The 24,315-nt window shown below is 42.5% G+C and overlaps 1 protein-coding gene across 1 annotated transcript in view; it reads right to left on the bottom strand.

Moving 5' to 3' along the window:
- Nucleotides 1-5,532: 5,532 nt before the first annotated feature.
- Nucleotides 5,533-24,315, bottom strand: part of Skap2 (src kinase associated phosphoprotein 2) — a 159,589-nt gene continuing 140,806 nt past the window's right edge. Inside the window, exons 11-13 of the mRNA XM_057786131.1 lie at nt 21,950-22,062; nt 8,243-8,343; nt 5,533-7,785 (exon numbers count right to left, since the gene is read on the bottom strand). Of these exons, the coding sequence (XP_057642114.1) occupies nt 8,251-8,343; nt 21,950-22,062 (206 nt within the window). The 3' untranslated portion in view covers nt 5,533-7,785; nt 8,243-8,250. The remainder of the gene's footprint in view (nt 7,786-8,242; nt 8,344-21,949; nt 22,063-24,315) is intronic.

The following is a 24,315-nucleotide window of genomic DNA, read 5'->3' as shown; positions in this document are numbered from 1 at the left end:
CGTTATGTCTTGTGGAACAATATTATGGATCACAACTGTGAAATAAAAAAACAAAACAAAACAAAAAAACCAAATGGAATCTATGGCGACTCTGCATGGTCATAGCAAATACATTTAATAATCTTAAACTCTGATGGACTTTGATATACTTCTAAGTAACTCAAGACATGAGAAATGATTTTTTCTTTAAAAAAATCAGATCATGAAAGCCATTATTATTTGAAGGAATATGCTCAATTTTTTAGATAATTTAAATTATTTAGCAGTCTTTTGCATTTTTTATTAGCTTTGCCTAAAGTTATAGCATTAAAGCGTTAAGGTTACGTGTGATGAGGCTTGCCCTTATTTCTAGTTCTAGACTCACAAACTACAAACTAAAGACCAGTGCTCCACTCCCAGGTTAATTAAATAAGTCAAACCATCTTCTGCATCGCTATCTAGGTAACTCACACACAGACACACACACAAGGAGGCACAGCTCACTAACGGGCACCGGACAAAGGGAAGCTGTGCAAAGATCTTCCTCGGGGCATTCCGTGTCAGAACATCCAAAGATGCTCCAACAGATGCAGCTGACTGCTAGCAAGATGATGGAGAGACCAGTGCGCAAACTCTCGGCTTTAAGTATCAGGAGTTTATTTAGAAACTTTACAGACAGAGGCTGCTTGTAGTTTCAAAATCTCCATTCATAGAAATCGACTATCACTTGGAAGCTTGATTTAAAAACTCAGATCGGAGAACTCCAAACTTCTCGAGGACTGACGTCAATGCCCATAAACTACCAAGGCCAAGGCCACACAGGCACTGCTTGCTGCCAGTGCCCGGCCTAGGCCTGCCCGCTCCCCGCTCCCTGCTTCTGGGGCCAAGGAGAAGTTGTTGATCATTTTTATTTCAGTTCTCGGGTCTTCAAAGGCAGGAAGAGCCACTCTTGACACTTTTCCGATTTCTCAGATCCCTTTAGATATTATCTCCCTTGAGCCCAACCTCGGGCTTTGCCTAAAACACGAGGAGTGAACAGGGAGAGGACCGGGGTCCAGGGGACTCCGGGTCCTGTGTGTCCTTCGCTCCTCGCTGAGGACCACCCTAACCCGGGTACAGTGTTCATCCCTAAAAGGGTAACGGTCATTCCCCGCTTCTAGAATTTGGTTCACCACAGACGGCAGTAACCGTACAGAAGATTATTCGTGCACAGCCTTTTACTCCTCTCACTTACCTCAGTAGCTTCAAGCACTTCAGAATCTTTTTTAGTAAATAAGAACATCAAAACCAACTTTCTTCTCTGAGCCAGTATTAAAACCCTTACACGTCCCTCCCCTTCTGTATTAATACACAAGAAAAAAAAATCCCAGTTTGTCTCCTAGACAGAACTCAAGGAGGGCAGACACAACAAAATCAAAAGATGTTTGTCTCTTAGCCACAGGACGTGGCCTGGCTCACCCTCCTAAGAGCGGCACCAAGGTAAGGCTACCTGCGGCTGTTTTTCCCTGTGTTTCAATCCTGTTTCATTCTGACGACGAATCTACTTGGGAAAGGCGGGTGAACTCTGTATTTTCAACGCCCCTCTCCTGCTGTTGGCACTTAAATATAATTATTCAAAGTGGAATCATTTAATTAGATAGGAAGAGAAATAGCGAGCCCAGAGACGATAGTAAAGAATGAATAGAAGATGCTGGGCAGCCAGAGCAGAGCTGCAGGAAGACAGCGGCACCCACTCTTGAAGGCTGCACCAGGCCTGCAGTTGGGGACTCAGGGAACGGGTTCAGCAGTTAGGTAGCGATGATGGCTGTCATGGCTCCTGCCTCGTGTGACAATTCTGGGAAGGCCGCAAGAGGACGAAGAACGTGGAACAAGAAAAAGATGAAGTGACAAATGTCACAGGCCACAGGCACTGATGTGGGAAGGAGGAAGGAAGAACGCACTCACCTGTGGAGGAGAGCTTGCTTTACACCAGCTAGGCCTGTTTGGTTCCCTGGGTGTCATCGCTGTCAGGACCATCAAAGCCATTCACTCTATCTTGGAAAGAACACTGTGGGTGCCAGTCGTGAAAATATTTCAGAGAACTCAACAGAGGAAAAACTGTGAAGGACTTAATTTTACTCCATCCTCTGGCTAGAGATTCCAGTGCACTATAGTCAATGCTGGCTCTTCCACTGCTAACCTTTCTGCTCCCCACCCCACCCCACCTCTGATCACACACACACAAAAAAAGATCAATAAATAATTTTTTAAAAAAAATATCACATCAGAAAACTCTGTGGAGCCCAGAACAAGGTACTGTGTGGGAATGCAGGTACGCACAGAAAGAGACTTCATGTGCAAATGTGCAGGGCCTGGGTACCAGAGTTCAGTGGGATTCCCTAAGACAAACACTTGCCTCAGACACTGCTATCACTCAGTTACAAGACTGCACGCATTATAATGTTTGTCTAGTGACTTTAAAGACATCAAAGTGTGATCACTGAGGCTAGGAGAAGAGCTGAATTTGACTGCCTGGTTGTCCAGGCGTAGGGTGGTACCTTCCCATGTGTAAGACTGCAGACATCACCACTGTCGCCAAGGGACTGCCAAGCTCCTACTGTGTGCACTGAGTCCCCCACTGTACAATGGTGCTGGATTCAGGGGAAGGGAGGAGGTGCTGGATCAGCCCACTGCGTTATTTCCTAGGACCCTGAGGCAAAATTTCCAATCAGGAAAACAAGTGACAAACAGAACTCGCCACCTGGGCTGTTTCGAGGACTGAAAAAGTACACAGCATAACAAACAGTAAACACGCAGTGACGTCTGCTATGACCATTAAATTGTCACCAGCACAGTGAACGTGCCAGGTAGGGACTGAGCAGTTTTATAAAGGACTGCATGGGGCTGGGGGAGGAAGGTGGAAAGTGGGGATTGGCTTATTTGTGGGAACCCTGTCCTAGTCTTAGGCACTTGCTTGTAACTGGCAGACTTGGGGGTCATTAATTTCCTCCTCTGAGAGTTCCCGTGTGACATTTTTCTCAAATGAGAGGTAAATTGGTGCTGGAGCTTTACGTGGCACCTGCTCTCACTCTAACAGGAGTGAGATTTTTATATCACGGAGTTGAGGCCAATAAAGAGAAAACACACAAGTGCAGCACTTGTTGTGAGGAGTGGATAATAAAAAGGAAAACTCTGGAAACAAGGGGAGAGAAGCCCAGCGAGACAGCATCCATAGTCGGGGTGCTAAGAAAACACTCGAGAGAAGGGCTCTGGGGAGATGTCTGTCTCCCCAGCTTTCCATATGCACAGTGTGCCATGTGCGCAGGCCCCTTCCGAATGCTGGGGTTGAAGCTGAGCAGGGGTGTGTATGACCAGGGCTGGCTTCCACAGGGGCTCCTTTCATCTGGGGCCACAGATGTCCAAATTAACATAACCACATGACTTCTGAGAAAACAGAGGGGAGAGGTTTTTTTGTTTTGTTTTGAGGACAATAATTGAATTATAGTTGGGTATGTGAACTTTTCTTCTCAGGATTGTTCCTTTATTGAGTCTTTTTGATATAGGATGACGCTATGTAGCCCAGGTTGGCCTAGAACTTTTGATACACTCATCTCTATCATAGGCATGTGCCACCACACTTGACCCAGACATTTCTATCAGACCCACGCACGATGACAATCTACAAATCCTGTTTCCAGGATACGAGGTAGGAAGACAGGCTCTTTGGACAATACCTAAGGGGAAGAGGGCAGTGGTTACTTGGGATGGTCTGGAAAGAGGAGCTATATGTCTGCTCCAAGCTTCCCTGGGCCACCCGTGTCTCTCATTTGAAAGTCACACAACCTTGAACCAATGGCTAATACAGTGCCATAGCTCAACTTTGAAGTCACTTACCCTCTCACTATACCTGGTTCCTGACAAACCTGGTGCTCACAATGATGTAGTCAGGGGACCAGCCGCTAAAGCCTCGGCGAAAAGGACTGCCTATGTACTGAAAGAGCATCCTCGGAAAGCAGACTGCCAACTGCAGGAAGGTTGTGTGGTTTTGTTTCTCTTTCTGGGTACAGCGGTCAAATTCCCCCCCACCTTTTTTTTTTCTGAGACAAGGTTTTTCTGTAGCTTTGAAGCCTGTCCTGGAAGTAGCTGGTCTTGAACTCACAGAGATCCGCCTGTCTCTGCCTCCAGAGTGCTGGGATTAAAGGCGTGCGCCACCACTGCCTGGCAGACCCCACCCCCCCACCTTCTTAAATCTCAGGTCTTAACCTACTGTAGGGTATCAAGTTGGCTCCCAGGTATTTTCTGAAGCATAGCAGATGCCCTGCAGCATGCTGCACCACATCTCAGGGTTGTATCTAAGCGGCGAGAGTAGAATCTACTGGTAAAACACAGAAGGGGCCCTTAAGTGTGGCATGAATGAAATGCCATTTCATGTTACTGTCGTCACACCGCTCTGTGAGTGTGTCTGACATCAGAGGGATTCTAACAGACACTCCAGCAGTGGGTTCATGACGGCATGAGCTTTCTCAGATAGTGGACAAATTGCTATGTATTTGAATATGGGTTAAAATGTAAGGGAAAAACAAGATTTGTTTTTCTGTATTTTAAATACTTAAGATTTTAGTGACAGACGATCTCACTATACTTGACAAACTTTTTTTTTTACAGAATGTATGTATATATCCTCTAACCTCTGCATGCAGCTGGGCCTCCCAAGCCTTGATCATGTTTTTATCTCATCATTCCTGCTTCGCCGTGTGGTCAAGGCTGCTCTGGACGGCTGTCCCACCTCTGAAACAGTCACTGTCCTTTGGCCCGGGGTCTGGTGGCACTGTGACCCACAAAGCTTCACTCAGCACCACTGACCAAGTTCAACTTCTTACACGACACACACTTCCCTTCAGGTCAGCCTCTGTCCCGTGGCTGCTCTCGGAATCCGAATCTCTGGTGTGTAACACAGCTCTGTTTCTAATCCTGACCCTCGGTGGTATCAGAGTTGGTGAGAGGAAAATCAGGAGAAGCTGCAGGAAAGCCTTACCTACAAACGCTGCAACAGCGACTGGAAGGGAGCTGTGCTGGTCGTGCAGGGCTAACAGTGTTCATATACTGACAGAAAACAAAAGACCCACATGTATCTGTTTTACCTACAGATGGTTGAAAAGTGATTCTTCCCTTATGATCCTATGTACTGTATGTAATTATCTGTAATTAAGTTATGATTAAAATAATCAGTTTAAAAGCAAGTATTCAGAACAACTGTTGGACCAGCCAACATTATTTTCCAGAGAAAAACAAAACAAAACAAAACACCATGTCATATGCCACAAAGTGGTGAAGCGGAATGGAGTTAGCTGTGGTTAAGCGTAAACCCTATAGCAACGAAAGTCATTTGTATGATGCTTACTTCTTTGAATAAATTCAGATGACAGCCCTATTTCATTTCTTCATTCCGTTTGGAGGCCAGATGGCATTAGAATCATTTACTTCACCTTGTTGTGTTTAATTACTACAATCAACACACTATTTTCCAAATTAATCATAACAAAGTAATTTCATTAGTAACACAGCAGGCTGTTGAATTATTAGCATCATAACAGTTTGCAAACAATTAAACTTTATTTGAACCTTAAAAATTTGCAGAGTGGAACATTATTGTAAGATCTAATGGCAACAGAGTACAAATTCAGTACAGAGCAAACGATCAAGCAAAATGCTATATAAAATATGACTTACAATCACCTTTCAAAAAAATTAGCTCTCTAACTGTTCATAGAAAAACAAATAAAAGCTAAGCAAACATAATGAGAACATAACAATTAGCATATTTTCTAACAAGCTGCGTTGTTTAAATTCACATTAATGATGTTATTACGATCTTGAGGAGAATGTGATGTACTATCATGGGTGCAGAGAAACTTCCGCACAGCACAAGAACGAGTGCATCAAGTGAACAGAAAGCAGTTTTTCTCGTGTCTCCCAATTTTAAAAGCCTTTGGTTCCAACCTTCTTTCTCCCATGTATATTCAGGTTATAAAAAGAACAAAGGCCAGAGGCGGTGTGGACAGAAGCAGCACCATGCTTCTCTACTGGAAATGCTGGCCATCAGTTGGCAAAGGACTCCCTCTCCTGGAATAACTGGAAAAGGAGGCAAAATCTAAGGGCTTCTCAGGCTGCCCGAGTGGGGGAGGGGTTCCCAAGTGGGTCCCCGTGCAAATGACGAGCTGCTGCCATCTCCTGGCCACTCAGGGTAAAGGCACACAACCTGCACCCACAGGCCAGGCTTTGGCTTTGCTTTTCTACCACACAGGCTCTGAAAGCCAGTTCACTGAGTTCTACCTGCCTAACTTCTGCCACGGTGACTTTAACCTATTTAAATGACACTCGAATGGGAAAAGGGTCCTTGTACAAATGTAATTTCTGAAGACTTGGACAAGGTTGGGTTTATTCACAACCCCTAAAGTTAAGGTTTTTTTCTTTTAGTTTTGAAACTGAGTGATCACAACATTTACAGAATAAGGTAAAATAAACACTCTCTACTATTGCTTGTAAACAGAGTTGTACACAGACAGTGGAGACTTAAAATGCTATCAGTTCATTTGCATTCCTCTCTGAAAAGCTAAGCAAAAGCTAGGACCTGCTAAAGAACTATTCAATAGCAGATCACATCTACTGCAGAATATCCAACCAGTGTGCATTTGATACAGAGTAAGGCTTCCCTGGCACCTCCAGAGACAGCTCAAAGTACTATGACTTCCACTCTGTACAGAAGGGGGCAGACAGGATTCTGCAAGCCTACCCACACAGCAACAGGTACCTCTGCGACACCAGGTTAACCTACCCTTCCATTCACCTGCTGGTGACCGCTGCCATTCTGAGTCCTTCCCAGCTGAGTCTGGAGAAGCACAGGGACAACAGCAGGAGCGTGACAGCATGGCGGTGAAGAGGAGGACGCTGGCGTGACAGCATGGCGGTGACGAGGAGGACGCTGGCGTGACAGCATGGCGATGATGAGGCAGGACGCTGGCGTGACAGCATGGCGATGACGAGGCAGGACGCTGGCGTGACAGCATGGCGATGACGAGGCAGGACGCTGGCAGTGTCCGTCGCGCCCTCGCACTTTGAAAACACGCTCAAGTTGTTTATGCCATTGCATCGGTAGTAAAATGGGCTTTCTTATGAATCTTTGATTCTGTTAGGTTTAAATAAAATTATAGTAGAAAACACTGGCAAGCCCATAATCAAATTAAGACACTGAAGTACTTGCCCAATCCTAGCTCTGGCTTACATGTGTGTACAAGCGACAGCACACTGCCACTTTCCCTCCACTTGAAATGCTGTCCCCCTTTTCCTTTCTTAACAGCAGGTAAACTAGCCAATCTGTACAACTCTTTAAACATGAAAACATGTTATTACTCTTTGAAAAAATTATTAAGTTGTCCACACAGCTTTAAAGAAGTCTTTAGTATCGACTCAAAACTTACAGTGATGAAATTATATGTAACACTAAGAATAACTGATGCCCAATGACGAAGAAACAGCAACCCTCACTGGCAGCTTCAGTGACGGAAAGAAGAATACAGTCACCGTGAATTTTCCCACACAAACCAAATGGGCAAATTAATACTAATTATTATTTGAAAAACAGCAACAGGTCTTATACATACTGCTTGTATCTAACTTAATCTGACATCTAGATTACTTTAATGAGTGACTACACAGAATAGCAGAGGAGACAGGAATATTCAACCAAAGGAAGGCAGCTCTGTGTCAATCACTCAGGCTTTGGGGGTTTCTGAATCCAGAGCACGTGCAGATAGATAGAAGACTTCCCTGTGAGCAAAAAGGGAAAGTTGATTTTATAAAAAGTTCATTTTATTTTTTTTTCTTCAGTAGAAATGTTGATTTATTTCTCCTGCTTAGAAAAAAAACATAACATTTTAGCTGAACAAAAATGAATGTTTGTTCAACATTTCTCAATTCATTTCCTCAGAAGCCATAAAAATGGCATTCGCTAGCAAGGACTCCTCTGAGAACACAGCTGGTTATTATCAAAGGACATTCCCTACATTGCCTGCTCGCTCCCAAAGGAAATTCTCTAAAGTTATTTTTAAAAATTAAAGATTAAGCAAAACAAAACACCCAAACCAAAACCCAAACAAAAACAGATTTGGGGCACCATGCTTATGTTATCAGAAGGCTACAAAGACTTGAAAAGGCAAAGCCTCAGAAAAAAGAGACCTAGAGAACATAAGAGCTATTACAGAATATTGGATTAAAATGTACTTACCCGGACTCTCAAATATCATACATCTCCATTACGTAGGCTTTAGGCACCAAGCCAATGGCTCCCTTCATTTCTCCTACCCACCAGCCATATCTATTGTATTCCTAATTGAAAACAATATGCAGTATTAACCTTTAGGTTGGTGTAAGCACAATGTTGCTTGTATGCAACTTCTTAGAAATGTTTCTTTTTATAAAGTTACAAGTGCTGGAGCTGCAAATGGAACATTTCCATCTTTTTTGTTTCTGGACAAACCAAAACCAAACCAAACCAACCAAACAAACAACCCCCCCACACACACACCAGCCATGCTGTTGGCAAGTACAAAACTTGTTCATTACTCTGGCAGAATGCAGGAGCGGTGGCTCGTGTGAGGACACAGGAAAGGAGAGACGCAGGAGCGAGCTTCTGGGCTCCTAGTCTCTCCAGACAGTGCAGCCCTGTGTACTGGCTCCTAGCTGTAAGGCTAAAGGCAGGAAGCTGGGGGAACTACATATGCCTTCAAGAGGTTTATTATCTAGGAAGGATAAAAATCACTTGTGGTGTGTGTGTGTGTGTGTGTGTGTGTGTGTGATGGGAAATTCATAATTTCTGATGAAATTTCGATGGCTTAGAATTCAGAAACATGCCCTTCTTAAGAAAATCTAATATATTTGAAGTGATGAAATGGTGAATAAACAAAGTAGTGAAAGTTCACAAATACCAAGACAAAATTATTCACAAGTGGATCTCTTGAAAATAATATCCCAAAGCCTTTGCTGTTTCCCTTGATTCCGGACTGCCTAAGCTTGGGCGGAGGATGAAGGTGATGTGAGGTCTGCTCACAGAACGGAGGATCAATAGGAAACAAAAGTCTCTCCAGTTTGAAAGACAAAATATTAATCTGTGAACACAGTGACTGATGAGGTGTTCTACACCTTACAATGTGGGATAGACAAACCGAGCCCTCCTCTTCTCTGCTTTATTCTCCACTGACAGACACGCCATTGCTTTAGGCATTGTGAACCCTCCTTAACTGGCCTCATATGTCTGCCAGATTGACTAATGTATTTTTATCTCAAATTTATTTATGTTTAGTGAGATACAAACAAGTAAAACGAATTACAAGTTTCAAGAACAATATCTTCCAAAAGCAATACCCTGCACAAGCATTAGGGCCCAAATTTAATTTTTCATATAAGATAAATTTTTAAAATCAATCCCCAAAGTAATTCAATAGGTTCTGATTTTCCAACATCTGAGTCATAGATAAATGTGCATATGCACATTGAGTTATATGTGAGGAGGGAGGGTTGATAGGCATGCAGGCTTAACATTCATATTGATTTGTATGCTATTGACCATCACAAGGAAAATTATGCTATTCTTCAATACAAATGTAGCAACATTAGCATGTATGTATTGACAGACAGTCTACCTATAAATTAAAGGATAAAAAAATCTATGGGTTCTTTTAAAGTGGTGGGCAATAGCAGAACTGGGCTTATTGGAAGAACAAAGGGAAGGAGAGGGGGCAAAAAGGCTAGCCCTGTTATTTCTTTTCTCATATGGAAGCAGCACTGGCTCTTGAGGCAGTGACTGAAGGTGTTGAATTTAAAAGTTCGCTGACAGTGTGACTTTAGAGGACAAAACTGTCTAAGCAACGAGAACACTGAGTCCGGAACTCAACGATGATGCGCATAATCTATAAAAGGCACATTTATCAAAAGGAAATACCCACTTACTGAAAGCTGGACTAGCGGTCATTGTACTCTAGGAGGAACCTAATAAAACCACCCTGATTCGGTGTTTAAGGCAATGAATGCAGCTGCAGCCTAATGCCTAAGAAAACAAATGTATGTAAGCATCTACAGATCAAAGGTCTGCACTGTAAGATACCAGAACGGACTAACAGGGTAAGTCTGAGTGTGAAAACTCTTATCCAATACCAGTCTTGGTTTTTTGTTTTTTTTAAACTGATTACATCAGAAGAGCAAGGGTCTAGCCTGCCAATAGGAGAATAGCAGACAGAAAGAATCCTGTGGGAAGGCAGACCACGAACACAAACTTGCTATCAAGGAACGGGGCTCATCCTGGGAGACAATGGTCAGATTCAAAATACAAGTCAGGAAGTTCGTAGAACTTTATAATATTCTACTTTGGTGATAATCTGTGCTGTCATCTAAGGACCTCCTGAGAAGAGCATAAACCCTCAAATTAAGATCTCATTGACCAAGGGCAGATGAGAGACTTTACTTGAGAAAGTCTGGTCCTATATATGGTAGAACAATGGGGGTAATTAACTAGAAAGCACAGTAGTAGACAGCAAGTGGGGGGGGCTTCCTAAGCTGTAAACGGATCCCTTACATGGAACATTCAGTGTTACATTACAGTAACCCTAAATGCTTCACTGGATTTCAAATAACAGAAAAACTTATGAAATACACACCTCATGAAAATGCTCTAAAAATATCAGATCTCATTCAGAAAATGGTCACACTAAAAACCAGAATATTGTTTTATATTTATTAATAATAAAAACATAATACTCCCGTGTGAAATTAAGAGAGAAGTTAAAATTGAGTGGGACAAAAATCTAGGAGGCAGCTTTATGGCTGTGCACCGCAGCTACAAAGTAAGTCACGGGGCTGCAAACAGGAGTGCTCCTCTCATCCCCACCACCTGAGCATGAGCCCCCCTGAGCAACGTGAATCCCAATAAACCATCTGCAGCCCATAAATTGGGGTGAAAATGCTCCTTGGACTCTAACAGTTTTCTAAACTTCAGCCTCAAGATCCAACACCCTGCAACGTTTCCTTCCAAAGGACGAAATTGGCCTCTTTGCCCCAAACATATGTTATTATAAATGACAGACTGGTTAATGGTGGACACAGTGCCGTCAATAAATACTGTGTGGTCTTAAAATCCACATACTAATTTTAGCATTGTTCTAGACAGTCACTGGTGGATCGTTTAAAAGATACCTTTCAAACATTATTAATAAATAAAAAAGAAAATAAGAGAAGGGGGAGGTGAGAGGGAGAGAGGACGGCTCACACCAGACTGCCATCTAAATCTTGACAGGTTAGGAAACATCACGTCATCTGACGGCACTCAAGATCTCAGGTACGAGGTCTGCCATCTGGTATCCTTCACCCTCAACTGAATGCTAACATAGGCAAGTGACTACCTCAGGAGGACTGATAAAATAATGAAGAGTCCTTTAATCTACAGGAAACCATTTTAGTCAATTTATAAGAAATATTGCATCCCTTTGTAGGACATGTAATTATTTTCTATTAATCATGTGCTATAGAGCTACATTATGTGGTTATTCTGTTATCGCTGGGAAGAGGCCTGCAGTCAGCTTCTGACAATGTTAGGTAATTACTAACACAAAGCCGCTTTCTGCTCCCGCAGTAATGCTATCAAGATCCAGAGGTGTAGTGATGCTTACTGTATAAAAATAGCACTCAAAAGGAATTCGCTATCAGCAGAATGGATGGCTTCCAGGCAAAATGTAACGTGGTAGTCAGAAGCAAAAAAACAAAGTCAAATTCCCCCAATAATCCAGGAAATAATAGTGAGATGGCAATGAATGCTCGCAGTCCGACACCCACGTCACAACTGTCAACCCACTGAAGTCATCTCATTTGTTTATAGTTAGTATTTACTTGGTGATGAATGAACGTGGCTGTGCAATAAGGCTGGGGAAAAGGACCAACTTTGACGAAGAGAAACAGACTTCGCCTAACACAATAGTAAACACATATTCGCACCTGCCGTCTTCCCTCCCTGCTGGTGTATTATTTTATACTTAAAGAAGATTCCCAAGTTTATTTAAACCCTTATCGGTGCTGGGCTCTCCTTTCTCGAGCATGTTAATCCACTTTCTGCAAATCAGACAGTGAACAAATGCTGCTTCACAGAAACCCGAGGCACTGACGGGGTCTAGGGACGGTCAACAAGTGCTTCAAATGCTGGGCTGCTGCTTGTGCCCTTTGTCAGAACATACATCCATGTTTCAGAACATGTGAAATCAAAGTAACTTCATTTACAAAACATTAAGCATGGTGACTTTAAGAATCAATGGGTTTACCCTTTATTTTCCATATATTCACTATGGTAAGTTTTTCTAATAGCAATGTGAAAACCAAGTCAATGTTTTAAAAAAAATCACACTGTATTCCTATCAAGTCAATGTTTTAAATATAAAAGGTTTGCTTCAAATTTATCTTTAGGTGTGTGTGTGTGCGTGCGCGCGTGCACACGTGCATTTAAGAACTTGTATGAATTCTTCTTTTTCTCATTATATGTCAGTGGTTTCCTGACCTGCTGAAGGAGGATATGGGTATGATTGATTCCCATGGTTCTCCATGATACCCAAATCCCACGACTAGAAGATGTTTCCCAAAGCTCTGCTGAGCTCGCAATGGCTGTGGAACCCAGTTCCCTGGTTTATTATTTACGACTCAGGTGCGACTGACTGAGTTCTCCGGATTCACAGAGCTCTTTCTCTTTCTGCATCGTCCATTTCATTTACTAGCAGGAGAAACATGGATAAGCAAGAAGGCATCTAGTAAGAGTTTAATTCTCCTAGCAAGCTTCAGTTTACATCTCTGAGACCTGACAAACTGAATTTACTTTTTCACAGTCGACAGCTACAACGGTGTGAGGTACATATGGCCATGCTGAGCAAGAAGGGACTCCAGGTAAAGCTCAGCAGAGGGGGCTGGAGTGTCAGGCGTTTCCCCTGCCAAATCACATCTCCATGACTGCTCCTGGGTCTACCCATCCTGCCTGGCTGTCCCTGCTCCCTGCACTGTCACCCCTGCCCCTCTGATCCTACAGGAAACTGTGCATCTGTTCACTCTGTTGCTTAAAAACTGAGGCTCTCTCCTCAGGACAGCAACCGCAAAATCCTCTGCCTGGCCTGTTCCCTCTTCCTGTCACTTCTCTGGTCGGCTTGGTCGCACCTGCTACTGCATCCAAGCCTGCCTCTGTTTATGGAGCTCCCTTCCCAGGGAGTCCCCTCCCTCGGCCAAATCCTGTCCAGTGCCCAAGACTCAACTCAGTCACTCAGCTGTCATGATTTTTATGCTGAATTATTGGACACACACTAACACCTGTTACTTCAAGCTGAGCTTTTATTCCTCAGTGGATTTAACATACCTCAGTTTTACCCCTTCAAAGAACAAACTTTCTGAGGTCAGAGTTAAGACTTTGCTTTCTTCTCTATGCCCCATGACACTGGATATGTAATAGACACTCCATAAGTTAGACAATGGATAATAACCCAGACCCATGCTCACATTGCACGGTGTACCAAGTGTCTAATTTTTTTAAAAATTCAATTTCTAATAGGAGTACATGTTTCTTCATATATATTTATATAAAAGTCATTTTTCAAACACTTGTTCTTATCCATGACTAGGGGGCTCATGTAATCTGAAGTGTGTGGCTCCTGCCTATGGCAGGCTGCTGGCTACTGTTCTCCAAAACACTCAATGAGACGCTCTGGTCAAAGAGCTCGCTCCTGATCTCCAGGAAGAAAGGTACCTGTCTCCTTTGGAACCAGAACCATATAACTCCCTTTCTCTGAAGAAGTAAATTGAGTTGGATCAAGCACTGACAATGTCAGGGCACAGCCCTGCGAAGGGGCAGTCGGTATCTCGGGGGAAGCATCTGTGAGGTCGTCAGCTCATCTCCACCTTGAGTTCATTCTGTCTTCCCAGCTTGCTGTAAATGAAGCAGGTTCTTCTGGGCAATCTCCGAGCTGCTTTTTATTCTTCTGTTCCTCACTGGGACTACAATAATCCAACTTCACAGAAATCAATAAGTCTAATTATTATATACTTGGGTCCTTGTAAAATGTCCTTAATGAAATCTTCAGTTACAATTTTATAAACTTTTTGTTATTGTTGAGGTCATTCCCTGCCCCTGTCCATTTTTTTTCGTACTTATTGGAAAAAGTTTCTGAGGCTCGATCACCCATGCAGTCTAGAGATTCCTGTGTGAACACAGCGTTTCAAAGCAGCCAATGCTGGGCTAAGTCAAGGCTCTCCCTTTTTGACCGAAAGAAATTTCAGCTCCCCAGCTCTTCTGTTTTGAGTTTGGTTGCCAGGCAGCGCAGGCTCAAGGTACAAGTCCCGCTGCAGAAACCCATCATTTTTGAAAGCCTCTTCGGGTGTATGTCTTCCATCCTTGGTCTTTATTTGGTTTTCCCCAATTAGGTTGAGGCTTAATTTCTTCATTTGTAAAGGCTTGCACTAATGGTCCCCTAGCTTTGTGATTCCAGATTTTCTTAAGAAGTCATAAGTCTTTCCTATTTTTAACTACAACTTAGTAAATGCATTTTAAACATCTGCCATTGTATTAGGTATTGGCTAAATACAAAAATACTTTAAGACGTGGTGTTTATATCAGGAAGTTCAGAATGAAGGAAGGAGAGGCAGGGAGGACAGGAGAGGAGGGGCAAGGGAGAGGAAGTGAGAAGGGATGCTGGTAATCCTAATGTTGACTATGGAGAAGCACATGCTTCTATGGTGGGGTCCTGCAATTTTATGTAGGAAAACCATGAGGGTAGAGGCTCTAAATGGATGAAAAGAGTAATACAGGGTCTGTTCATGTTTTCCAGGGGAGAGCAGGCATGGCTAACCCAAGGCACTGGAGGGAAACAGCAGCGGCATAAGACAGGGAAGACTGGGTTGGAAAGGTAATGGTTTGCTTTCCACAGCATCCCTCTGCCTGCCTATCAGAGTACAAGAGTTTATTTCTAGCGTACCCACAAAATAAGCAAACATTTAAATACTTGCCAAAAGAGCAAAGTGAAGTTCTAGTTCAGGCTCCAGTTTCCTAAAACCCTTTTTTAACCACTGCAGTGTGTGCTCCCTCCTCTCCCGCCTTCCCCTGCACAGATGCAGCCCAGGAGGGCTGTATTAGCAGTTCTGTTCTCAGCCTGGCTGCCTCTGCCACCCAGCTCAGGATCCTTCAAGGGAAGTCACTCAGAGCTTCCCTGGATCCTGCTCCAACTAGTATTCTGTACAGAACACGCTCAACAAATAGCGGTTGAGAGAGAGAAAAAAAAAGGATAATTTCAACTATCTATGTCTATGTTATATAGAATTGGGATGAGATATTTGCCATTAACCTTCTGATATAAAATGTCAAAAAGGCAACCTTCTGCCTGAAGGTTCACATAGTGCCAGTATGGGAAAGAAAAGGGTGGGATCGGTGCTGAGTCTCAGAGAAGGCACTGACTAGCTGTGTCTGTAGGTAATTGCTACATAAAACCTTACCAGGCATCAACTCCCTAACCTGTGAGACTGAACCACAGATTCGTTCCTTAAAGTACCGTGCAAACTGCACCATGCTCGGCAGGTGCCAGGGACACTGCACTGTGTGTCCACCTCCCATCACTTTCCCGTCCCTCTTCAGGAATTATGAAAGCAAAGCACCAGGAGCACAGCCACCAAACCACCAAAACAGCACTCTGACTGCAGTCTCCGCCCTGCCCCTCCAGCTAACACAGCCCACAGCCTCCGGGAAGCAGAAGCCTGGGGAAGGATGGCCTCCACCATCTGGCCATCGTGAGAGGCACCATCCTTAGGCAGGTGGGTCGGGGCTGCCAAGAAAGGTAGCTGAGCTCGAGCCAGAGAGCGAGCCACTGGCAGCTTTTCTCTGCCGTTCCTGCCCTGGCTCCTAAATGATGGATCTGCAAGTGTAAACTGAAAGAAAGTCTTCTTCTCAAGATGGCTTTTGGTCAGAGTGTTCTAACACAGTAACCAAAAAGCAAAGTACATCTTGCAAAAAAAAAAAAAAAAAAAAAAAAAAAAAAAAAAAAAAAAAAAAAAGGCAAGTATTAGAAGACTGGAACTTTTTCTAGTTTTCTTTTTGTTTTTTAATAGCTAACCATTCAACTATGAACATGTGACACTTGTTAATTTATTAAACACCTATTCTATAAGGCTTTTCTTTTTAAAGTTTGTTTTAATTACATGTATGTGGGAGTACAGTCACATGTGTGCAGCTGTCTACCTGGCCAGAGGCATCAGATCCCCTGGAGCTGGAGCTACAGGCTTCTGTGAGCTACTTGGAGCTGGGAACCACTCAGGCCTTGCAAGAGCAGTATATGCTCTTGATTTCTTTATGGCTAAACCCCCAGGTCCCTTAATCAGCAATCTGTCTCTACTCTCTCCCACCTATCAATCATGCAGGAGGTTCTAGCTTCCTGTTACAGAGGTGAGGAGACATCGCAAGGCAGAGCAAGCAATGGCACGCACGGCGTGAGTGATTTCTGATAGGGCTGGGGCAAAAGGACATAAGACATCACAGACTGTTCAATTTAAGATTAAAAACAAAGATTAAAACATAAACAAGAAAACCCCACAATGTGATGCTTTTCTTCATGGCTCTGGTTTGCTTCTGACAAGCCTGGTTATTCAGCACAGAATTAAACTCCTGTAGTCCCTGCCACCCGGGTACTTCTCAAGGCGGCCCCTCCCTGCCACAATGCTCACAGGAACCTCTGGCACTGTCTTCTTGCTCATCCTCTTTCAAGTCCTTGCAAGTACTGGGCCACCAGCGGGCCTCCACAGCTACATTCCTTTCCACCCATCAGCCGCGGTCCAGAAGAGAAGGCTGCCTCCATTCTGTGGAGGAGGAAATGGGGAAATGTTTGAATATGACGCTTGTAAAAGCAGGAGGAGTTCTGAGAGCGGGACTGGAGCAAGTCAACCGAGAGCTTCTAAGGCTGGAGAGGCAGGCGTGGAGGAGGAGGCGGGCTACATGATGCTTTGGGCCCTAGCACCCAGAGGAGCAGTCCAGAAACAAAAGGCTGTCAGGTCCAAGAAAACACAATCACAAGAGAAAAACATTCCTCCTTTTTAAAAGGCCACAGAATCCAATGACACTTGGGTCTAGATCAGTGTCAACCACAGCTGATCCCATGATCTGTCCTGGTCACTCTTCAGAGGTTGGGCATCCTATTTGTGGTAACCTGGGCCATATGATCACAAATGACAACCTGGAATAACTAGATATTAAAACAAAACAAAACAAAAACCAACTTTGCGTTTCTCCTGCCAGTGAGACTTTTGATTCATTTATTTTACAGGTTCAAAGTCCCGAAGCCATACGAAGTAAATCCTTGTATTCTAACAAGAAGCAAATGTTCAACACAGTCACAATTTACCAGTCACGGGGAAATATCAACCAAACACACATGAAGTACTGCCTACAACTCCAACCAGCACAACCTCAAATGCATTTTATTGTACATTCATAACCACTATTTTATCCACATTTCCTGTTTTGGTCTTAATAAAATATTTTTAAAGGTTTCAAAGCTAAAGTCATGTGTGCCTCTGATGAAAGGAAAGATCCTGAAGTCCTCAGTAGCATGCCTCGTTTCTGCAGAACGATAGCTTGTCTGTTTCTAACTCTAAACATAATTTATTGCTTGAAAAGTAAGGTTGAGAATGTGGTTAGCAATGTACTAACAAGTACAGATTGAAAGATAAACTGCCAAAGGATATAACACAAAGCAGCAAGCCAGGCCCGCAGGACCAAAGAGGAACATGGGCAGAAGAGTTGGCCTGCTGCTATGCGACCTGGAACCCACTGATGAAATTAGAACATTGCACAAACATGATTCCAGAAAAATACTATCAGCTACCAGCTTATGTCCATGGTTTGGGAAACATAAAATGGAGATACAGATAGCAAAATATTTAGCATGATTTTCTAAACAACTGGATTCCAGCCAACAACTGAAATTAAAAATTAAAAGATTTCTACCTCTAACATGGCTTTTCCTCTCTTAAAAAATCTGAGATTATGCTGTGTGTTCCAGAGTTAATTCACCAACAAAACAGTTATCATAAAAATCACAAATTATATTTTCATCTGCCCCTGAAAATGTGTTGTCTTTTTTTTTTGTAGGAGAAAAAAGATTTTTAAATCTACATTGAAATACTGAATTATTTTAACACATCTTTAAAAAAGTATCAACCTTATATGAAGAGAATGATAAAGCAAAAAGATACTGTCTTCATTTAAGGTGAACAGTATTTAGATTTATTACTAGTGAGGTTCAAAGGTCGAAACTAAGAAAATGCCAGATACTTTGAAGGAGGAGCTAGCTCAGCCTGAGGGTCACATGACAGCCGCTAATTGGAAAACGTTAAAAAGGGAAGGGGAAAGGCAGGGTGTCTGCCTGCTCTTCTTTATTGCAACATTTGATTTTTACTGAAGAAAAAAAGAAGGGTGGCGGTGGTGGTTAAGATTTGTGTAATTCTCAAAGGAGGCTGAAAACGTAAGTCCCCCTGAGGCTAACTGAGCACACAGCTGACAAGCCATCAAGGTTCCAGGAAAAGAAAGGAGGGTAGGAGGGAAGGAGAGAGGGAGAGGAGGAAAGAGAGACGAAAGGGAGGAAGGGGGGGAAGGAAAAAAGAAATCTAAAAATAAAGCTGTATTCCATAGAGCTGTATAATGAAAATAGTCTAACTGGCAAATTAGGGAAATGTTTTTAATCATTAGTTTTACAAAAGTAAAACACTCTTCGTTATAAAGCATGACATTTTATTTTTTGATTTGTCTAAATATTTATATTAAAAGAATATATCTTTCCTTAAACTACTTTGTGTTGCCTATTTAAAAAGGGCATTCAAAACCGACAAACTTGTGGGAAGTAAGTCAAATCAGTGGTAATATTTCAAATTAAAAGTCAATACATTTCTAAGATTAAGTACCATTTCTTTAAAATATTTCAAATGGTTTTATTAAGAACGTCTCGACACTGATTTCTCACAAAGTATTCATTTTCTATGTCTCCACAAATATTATGCTAGATTCCTTAAAATATATTCTTCCTGTGTATACAGTCTCCACACAATTCAAAATGATGAACAAAATTTTTCATGATTAATGCTAATACTTTATTGACATGAAATGGGAAAGTAATAACCCATAGCTAGATTTAAAGTTGAATTAATGACACCATTTTGATTGTGCACATTAGCTACAATTACCTGCACCACTCATTCTGAGCCACTAGATGGTGTAAAAAAATAAATTAAAATGGTAAAAATTTCATACCATCATCACAGAAATCTAGATAATACTCTAAGACTAAACAAATTTCTAGTAAAATAGTAGTAAAATAAAATAGTAGTGATTTTATACTGTTTATATTTTTAAAAAATCAAATTCAATGTTTATTTAGTGTGTGAACAACTTTTGGAAGTCAGCTCCCTCCTTCCACTCTGTGGGCCTCAGGGATTCAATTCAGGTTATCAGGGTAAATGCAAGCACTTTTATCTGGTGAGCCTCTCACCAACCCAACTGCTTTATCCTTCTAAAAATATACAATACTGGTCCTATCTTGATCTAGAAATTCATTACTTTCTTCTGAAAATCTTGAGGTCTCAATCTGTTATTTCAAGCATTTAGAAATCAAACACAGTTATGGTATTAACGTAAGGTCTGCGTTTGCCAACGTTTGGATAGGACTGTGAGGTTACAACAATGAAAGGACTGGCGAGAGAGTCCCTGGAATTCCTTTCTGAACCTGCCCAGGGCGAGTGCTCAGTCCAAAGCAGGCAGACTGTCAACAGCCCCAGCAGTCTGCGGACGTGGGGACTGTCAGGGAGTGGGGCAGCTGTTCGCTTTATCCTAACCATGCACCCCACTTATTCTCGAGGTCCACAACTACAGACTGCAAGCACTAAATCATTTGGCTCTTCTTTCAAAAAACCCAAATTAGTCCCAGCTAAAATGCCCACTACCAGAAGGAACCCAAGAGACCGACTAACGTTGGAATATCAAGCCTTGTGAAGCTCTGGAGGAGGACAGTTCTCTCCCAGATAACAGTTTTGAAAATGTTTAGACAGGAGTGAACACCGCCCGGGAGGGGGGCGCCTCTAACCCAAGTTCTTAAATCTAGATTTATACAAAAAAATTACAGTCTTTACAAAACAGGTGTCTGAGGACTGAACTTCTACCCTCAGCACTCTGGAAGCCCAGCACACACTAGGACTACACTTTTAATTTCACATGGACAGGGAATGGTGGAAGGGAGACAAGCCCATGCTACTCATGAAGAAAGTCTTAAGAACAGATCCACGTGGGCTTTGCAAGCTCCATGTGTGCAAAAGGAGCACAAAGGCTATGCCACCAACCCCTAGAAACTGACATTTTAAAGAGAAATTAGTCAACTTTCTAATTTTAGACGCTTGCAGCCAAATTGGTTATGATGGGAGTTCAAGACCAGTCTGAGCCAGTTAGGGAAATGACGGGGTGGGACCGAGGCTGAGGCACTAGGTGAGCTGTAACACTTGATTAACACGAGAAAGGCCATGGGTTCAATCCCTGGTAGTGGCAGTGGGTCATAGTCAGGCTGGTTCCTTACCTGTGGCTTCCAAGAACTAGACGTGTTTTTCTGAGAGCAACAACAAATAATAACACACTAATGAGCAGGAAAACTGTGTGAGGAGCCGTGGCTTTGGACATCTTAATAAGCTGTGATCATTGCCATCTGTATTAAGTTATTTTAGGTATTCCTTAACCTACATGTGCTTATGTATTCCTATGGAATTCCTGGTGCCTAGAGTGAGTCCTGGTATTGTGAAAACTCTACTATGGTACGGAATTAAGTGGAAGGGAAGGAAAAAATACTAGTCTGAATCAAGTCTTAGAGCTCAAGTGCTGCGTCTGCACTTGTGACTCAGGTTCCTTTGTAGAACCAAGAACAAGTCCCATCTACATTAAGATAACCACTCTAAGATTCTATGACCGGCTGGGTCAAGACTTTCTGTGCCAGCCATCCAATGTTAAAATACAACATGTGACCTTATTTTCAAATGCCCATTGTATCTGATAAATCTTATCCCTCTAAAATATCTAAAATATTTCTCAGATCAATTATTAAAAGTGTTAGACTGATGACCTATTTGACATTTCCCAGCTTATATTCAAATCATTTCCACTCATCATTTGGGGCTAAGATAGTCTTAAAACATAGACACTTTTTAAAATTCCTATGGTATGGTAGGAAAAATTTTAAATGAAAATAAAGACAGCTCATACACAGTAGCAGGGGTGTACCCTGAGTTTTAGAGCTGACGGGTTCTGCAGTCCTGCGTCTCCAAAAGCAGAGACGAAGATTCTTATGAATATAAAGATGAGTCGTAGCCACATGCTTTGCCACCACACTTACAAATACAGTGTGTTCAACTTTAAAAAAAGTACATCAACATGCCTGAATAGAAAAGCACTGTCTGTAAATTGTCGGAACACCAATGTGTTTACACAAAGATGAAAAACTTCTTCTATAAACACAATGCTTCCAGTGGAGAATGGCAGGCAAACTCAGAATAAGCACACAGAAGAATAAGAAGGAAGAAGCAAGAAAAACATAATTAATAACCCAATACCTTACAATGTTAACTTTCACATAAGTATATTGTTTCTGAGAAGGCAGTAGCGGACGCCTGCCAAGGGCTGCAGTGATAGGTAAACACACTGCTAAGTTGAATCCTGTTATCTGATTGTGTTTAAGTTCTGATTATATTTCACTTGACAAAATAATTAATTATTACGAACTCCCAATTGTTAACAAGAACCTAGAAGAATTCCGATTGGCATTTTTCCCTCATGTTATAAATTCAAGCGCAGGGGAACTGAGCTATGTATTTCCCCTTGACAATTATCATTTTGGGGGTACTTTCTTACCTTGCTAAGAATGTAAATCACATCACCACGCTTAAAGGACAACTCATCAGAAAGAGCTCCAGTACAGTCCCACAGACCCTGGTAAAAATTGGCATAATCAGTGCTTCTATCTCCTAGAAAAAGAAAGAGAAAGTTGGAGTTATGGCTTGAAGCAACAGAAATGAAGGGACCATCCCAGACTGCCGGAAAGTCTAAACAGCCCTGGCCAGAATCACAGAGCCTCCTAGTGAACCCACAAGAGCCCTTCCTCTGAGCATGTTCATAAAGAGCTTCAAAAAGGTTTGGTTTCTTGTGCCTCCCTCTACTTCCATTCTTAATCTAAACCCTGTAGCGATGGCATTCACATCAGAACAGCGCGACGCTTTCTGCGTGTTTTTATGAAGCCCTAAGCCTCCCTGCCACATGTTCTGAAGAACGACTGGCCTTATGGCATAACCAGCAGTACCTATGAGATGGGAGGTAGCCATCTCACAGAGTTTAGAACACTTGATAGCAGCGATAACAATAACAGCAGACTTCAGTACACAAGTATAAATAAGTAAAGCATCTCTACCCGACGTCTCTCAGAGTTATCTCTACGATGGTCTTGCAACTCTGAAACTGCCATTACAGCTTTTTGTCAGTCAGGTCTAGGACGTTAGGCTCTGAATAAACATGCGACATAGAGTGGAGCTATCAGCTCATCCTTCTAGCGGCATAAGCACAATGGATGTGATGTGCTCAAACTGCCATACACACCATTAACTGATTGATTATTTAGTGCTCTCTGCTCTGTAGTACTGCAGTAACTGGGTAACAAATGCTTTGTCACTCACAGTGCGGGTCTCCCGGAACACAGCACAGAGTTAAATACACTGGGTGCTTTTGTTGCACTGAGAACTGCTTCCTGTTTTTAATTTCATGATAATTGAGTTTTGATGAGTTCAGGAAAAAAGAATGCAAGTAATATCACTAAGACATAAGATGTCCGTGTGTTCGCTAGCCAGGCGGAACACATGTGTGCTGACAGCTTCCATCTCTGGAATGTCATCTTCGAGTCTGAGGGGATAATGTGGAGATGTATGCGAGATCAGGGCTGTCATCTTAGTTTTGCTAGATGGCTTTCAAACAGTAGGCTTCTTGGCAATCCCAACACAGCTAGTCACATTAGCATTGTTAGACAGTGTTGGTTTTCACAAAGTATTAATTTATTAGAAGATTTAAAATTCTCCTTAAGGTCGTTAACATTTCTTTTTTAGAAAAGAGCATCTGAATAACACGGAATCTAAGTGTTTCTAGGATGCGCCTTTTCAATTACATCTGTGAGAAAATAACAAGGACTAGAAAATACAGCCTAACAGAATCCCCCTTCATTTTTATTTTTAAAAATTGGAAGAGAGAGGACAAAAATGGGGGCGGTAAGACAGGATGGGTGGAGGAGGCAGAGAGACAGACATCATATTGGCTTCTCCACTTAGCACTTGGGATTGAAGCACTAAAACCAGCAGGGATGCATGCAAGTCCCTGAATACAACCAAGAGGTAACAAAGCTTCTGGCCACCCCCATCATACCACCCCCACCCCAAGCCTGTATTAAATACATTCTGTAAACGGACACTAGAGGGCACTCCAGCTGGTCAGATATCTCCAAACATTGTCAATTTCTTTCTTTTTTTAAGAAAAAAAAATCACTTAATAATAAAGTGACTGATTTCTTTTAAAAACCACTTATTTAGACAAATAGAGATTTAGAAGTTGAAACATTCCTGTCAGATTAAATCAACTACTAAATGGGTCAAATGTTGCACCCCATGCAGTCTGTCAGTGTCAGCTTGAGAGTCAAGGAATTAGAGCAGAGGGGATGACATCATTTCATCTGTGAGGCCCTCCATGCAGTTCCAGCCAAGAGGTAGAAGGTCTAAATAACTGGTTTTCCCAGTAGGGGCCAGGCCGTGTTCCCATGCTGCTCAGCCTTAGGCTTGGTCCAAAGACACGAAGAAACAGACTTGCGCTAAAAACTAAAGTCAAGATTTTTGGCTGAGCGTGGGACCCCAAAGGGCCCCCAGCTGTCCAGGAAGTCCCTCCTTCTTCAGACCTCTCACAAGACTTCTCATTTCATAGGTTTTTTTTTTTTTTTTCAAGTAGGGGTGGGGAAGAAAGAACAAAGAGAAAAGTATATGGTGATTTCTAATACATACTCTTATCACTTTGGGCTTTCTCTTCCCCTGGATACACTTGGAGAGACTCCTATTAACACTAATGGGAGTTATAGAAGCGGGTAAGGGATCCCCCACCGTGTGCAGGATGCATGCAGCTCTCCCTGGATGTGCATCAGGAACACTTCAGTAAACCTCACTGCTGCATGGAGGCCACAGAGTCGGGGTGGG

This window comes from Chionomys nivalis, chromosome 1 (assembly GCF_950005125.1).
Source record: "Chionomys nivalis chromosome 1, mChiNiv1.1, whole genome shotgun sequence".
Lineage (NCBI taxonomy): Eukaryota > Metazoa > Chordata > Mammalia > Rodentia > Cricetidae > Chionomys > Chionomys nivalis.
The sequence above is the reverse complement of the archived record's forward strand: the minus strand, read 5'-3'. Positions and strand labels throughout refer to the sequence as shown.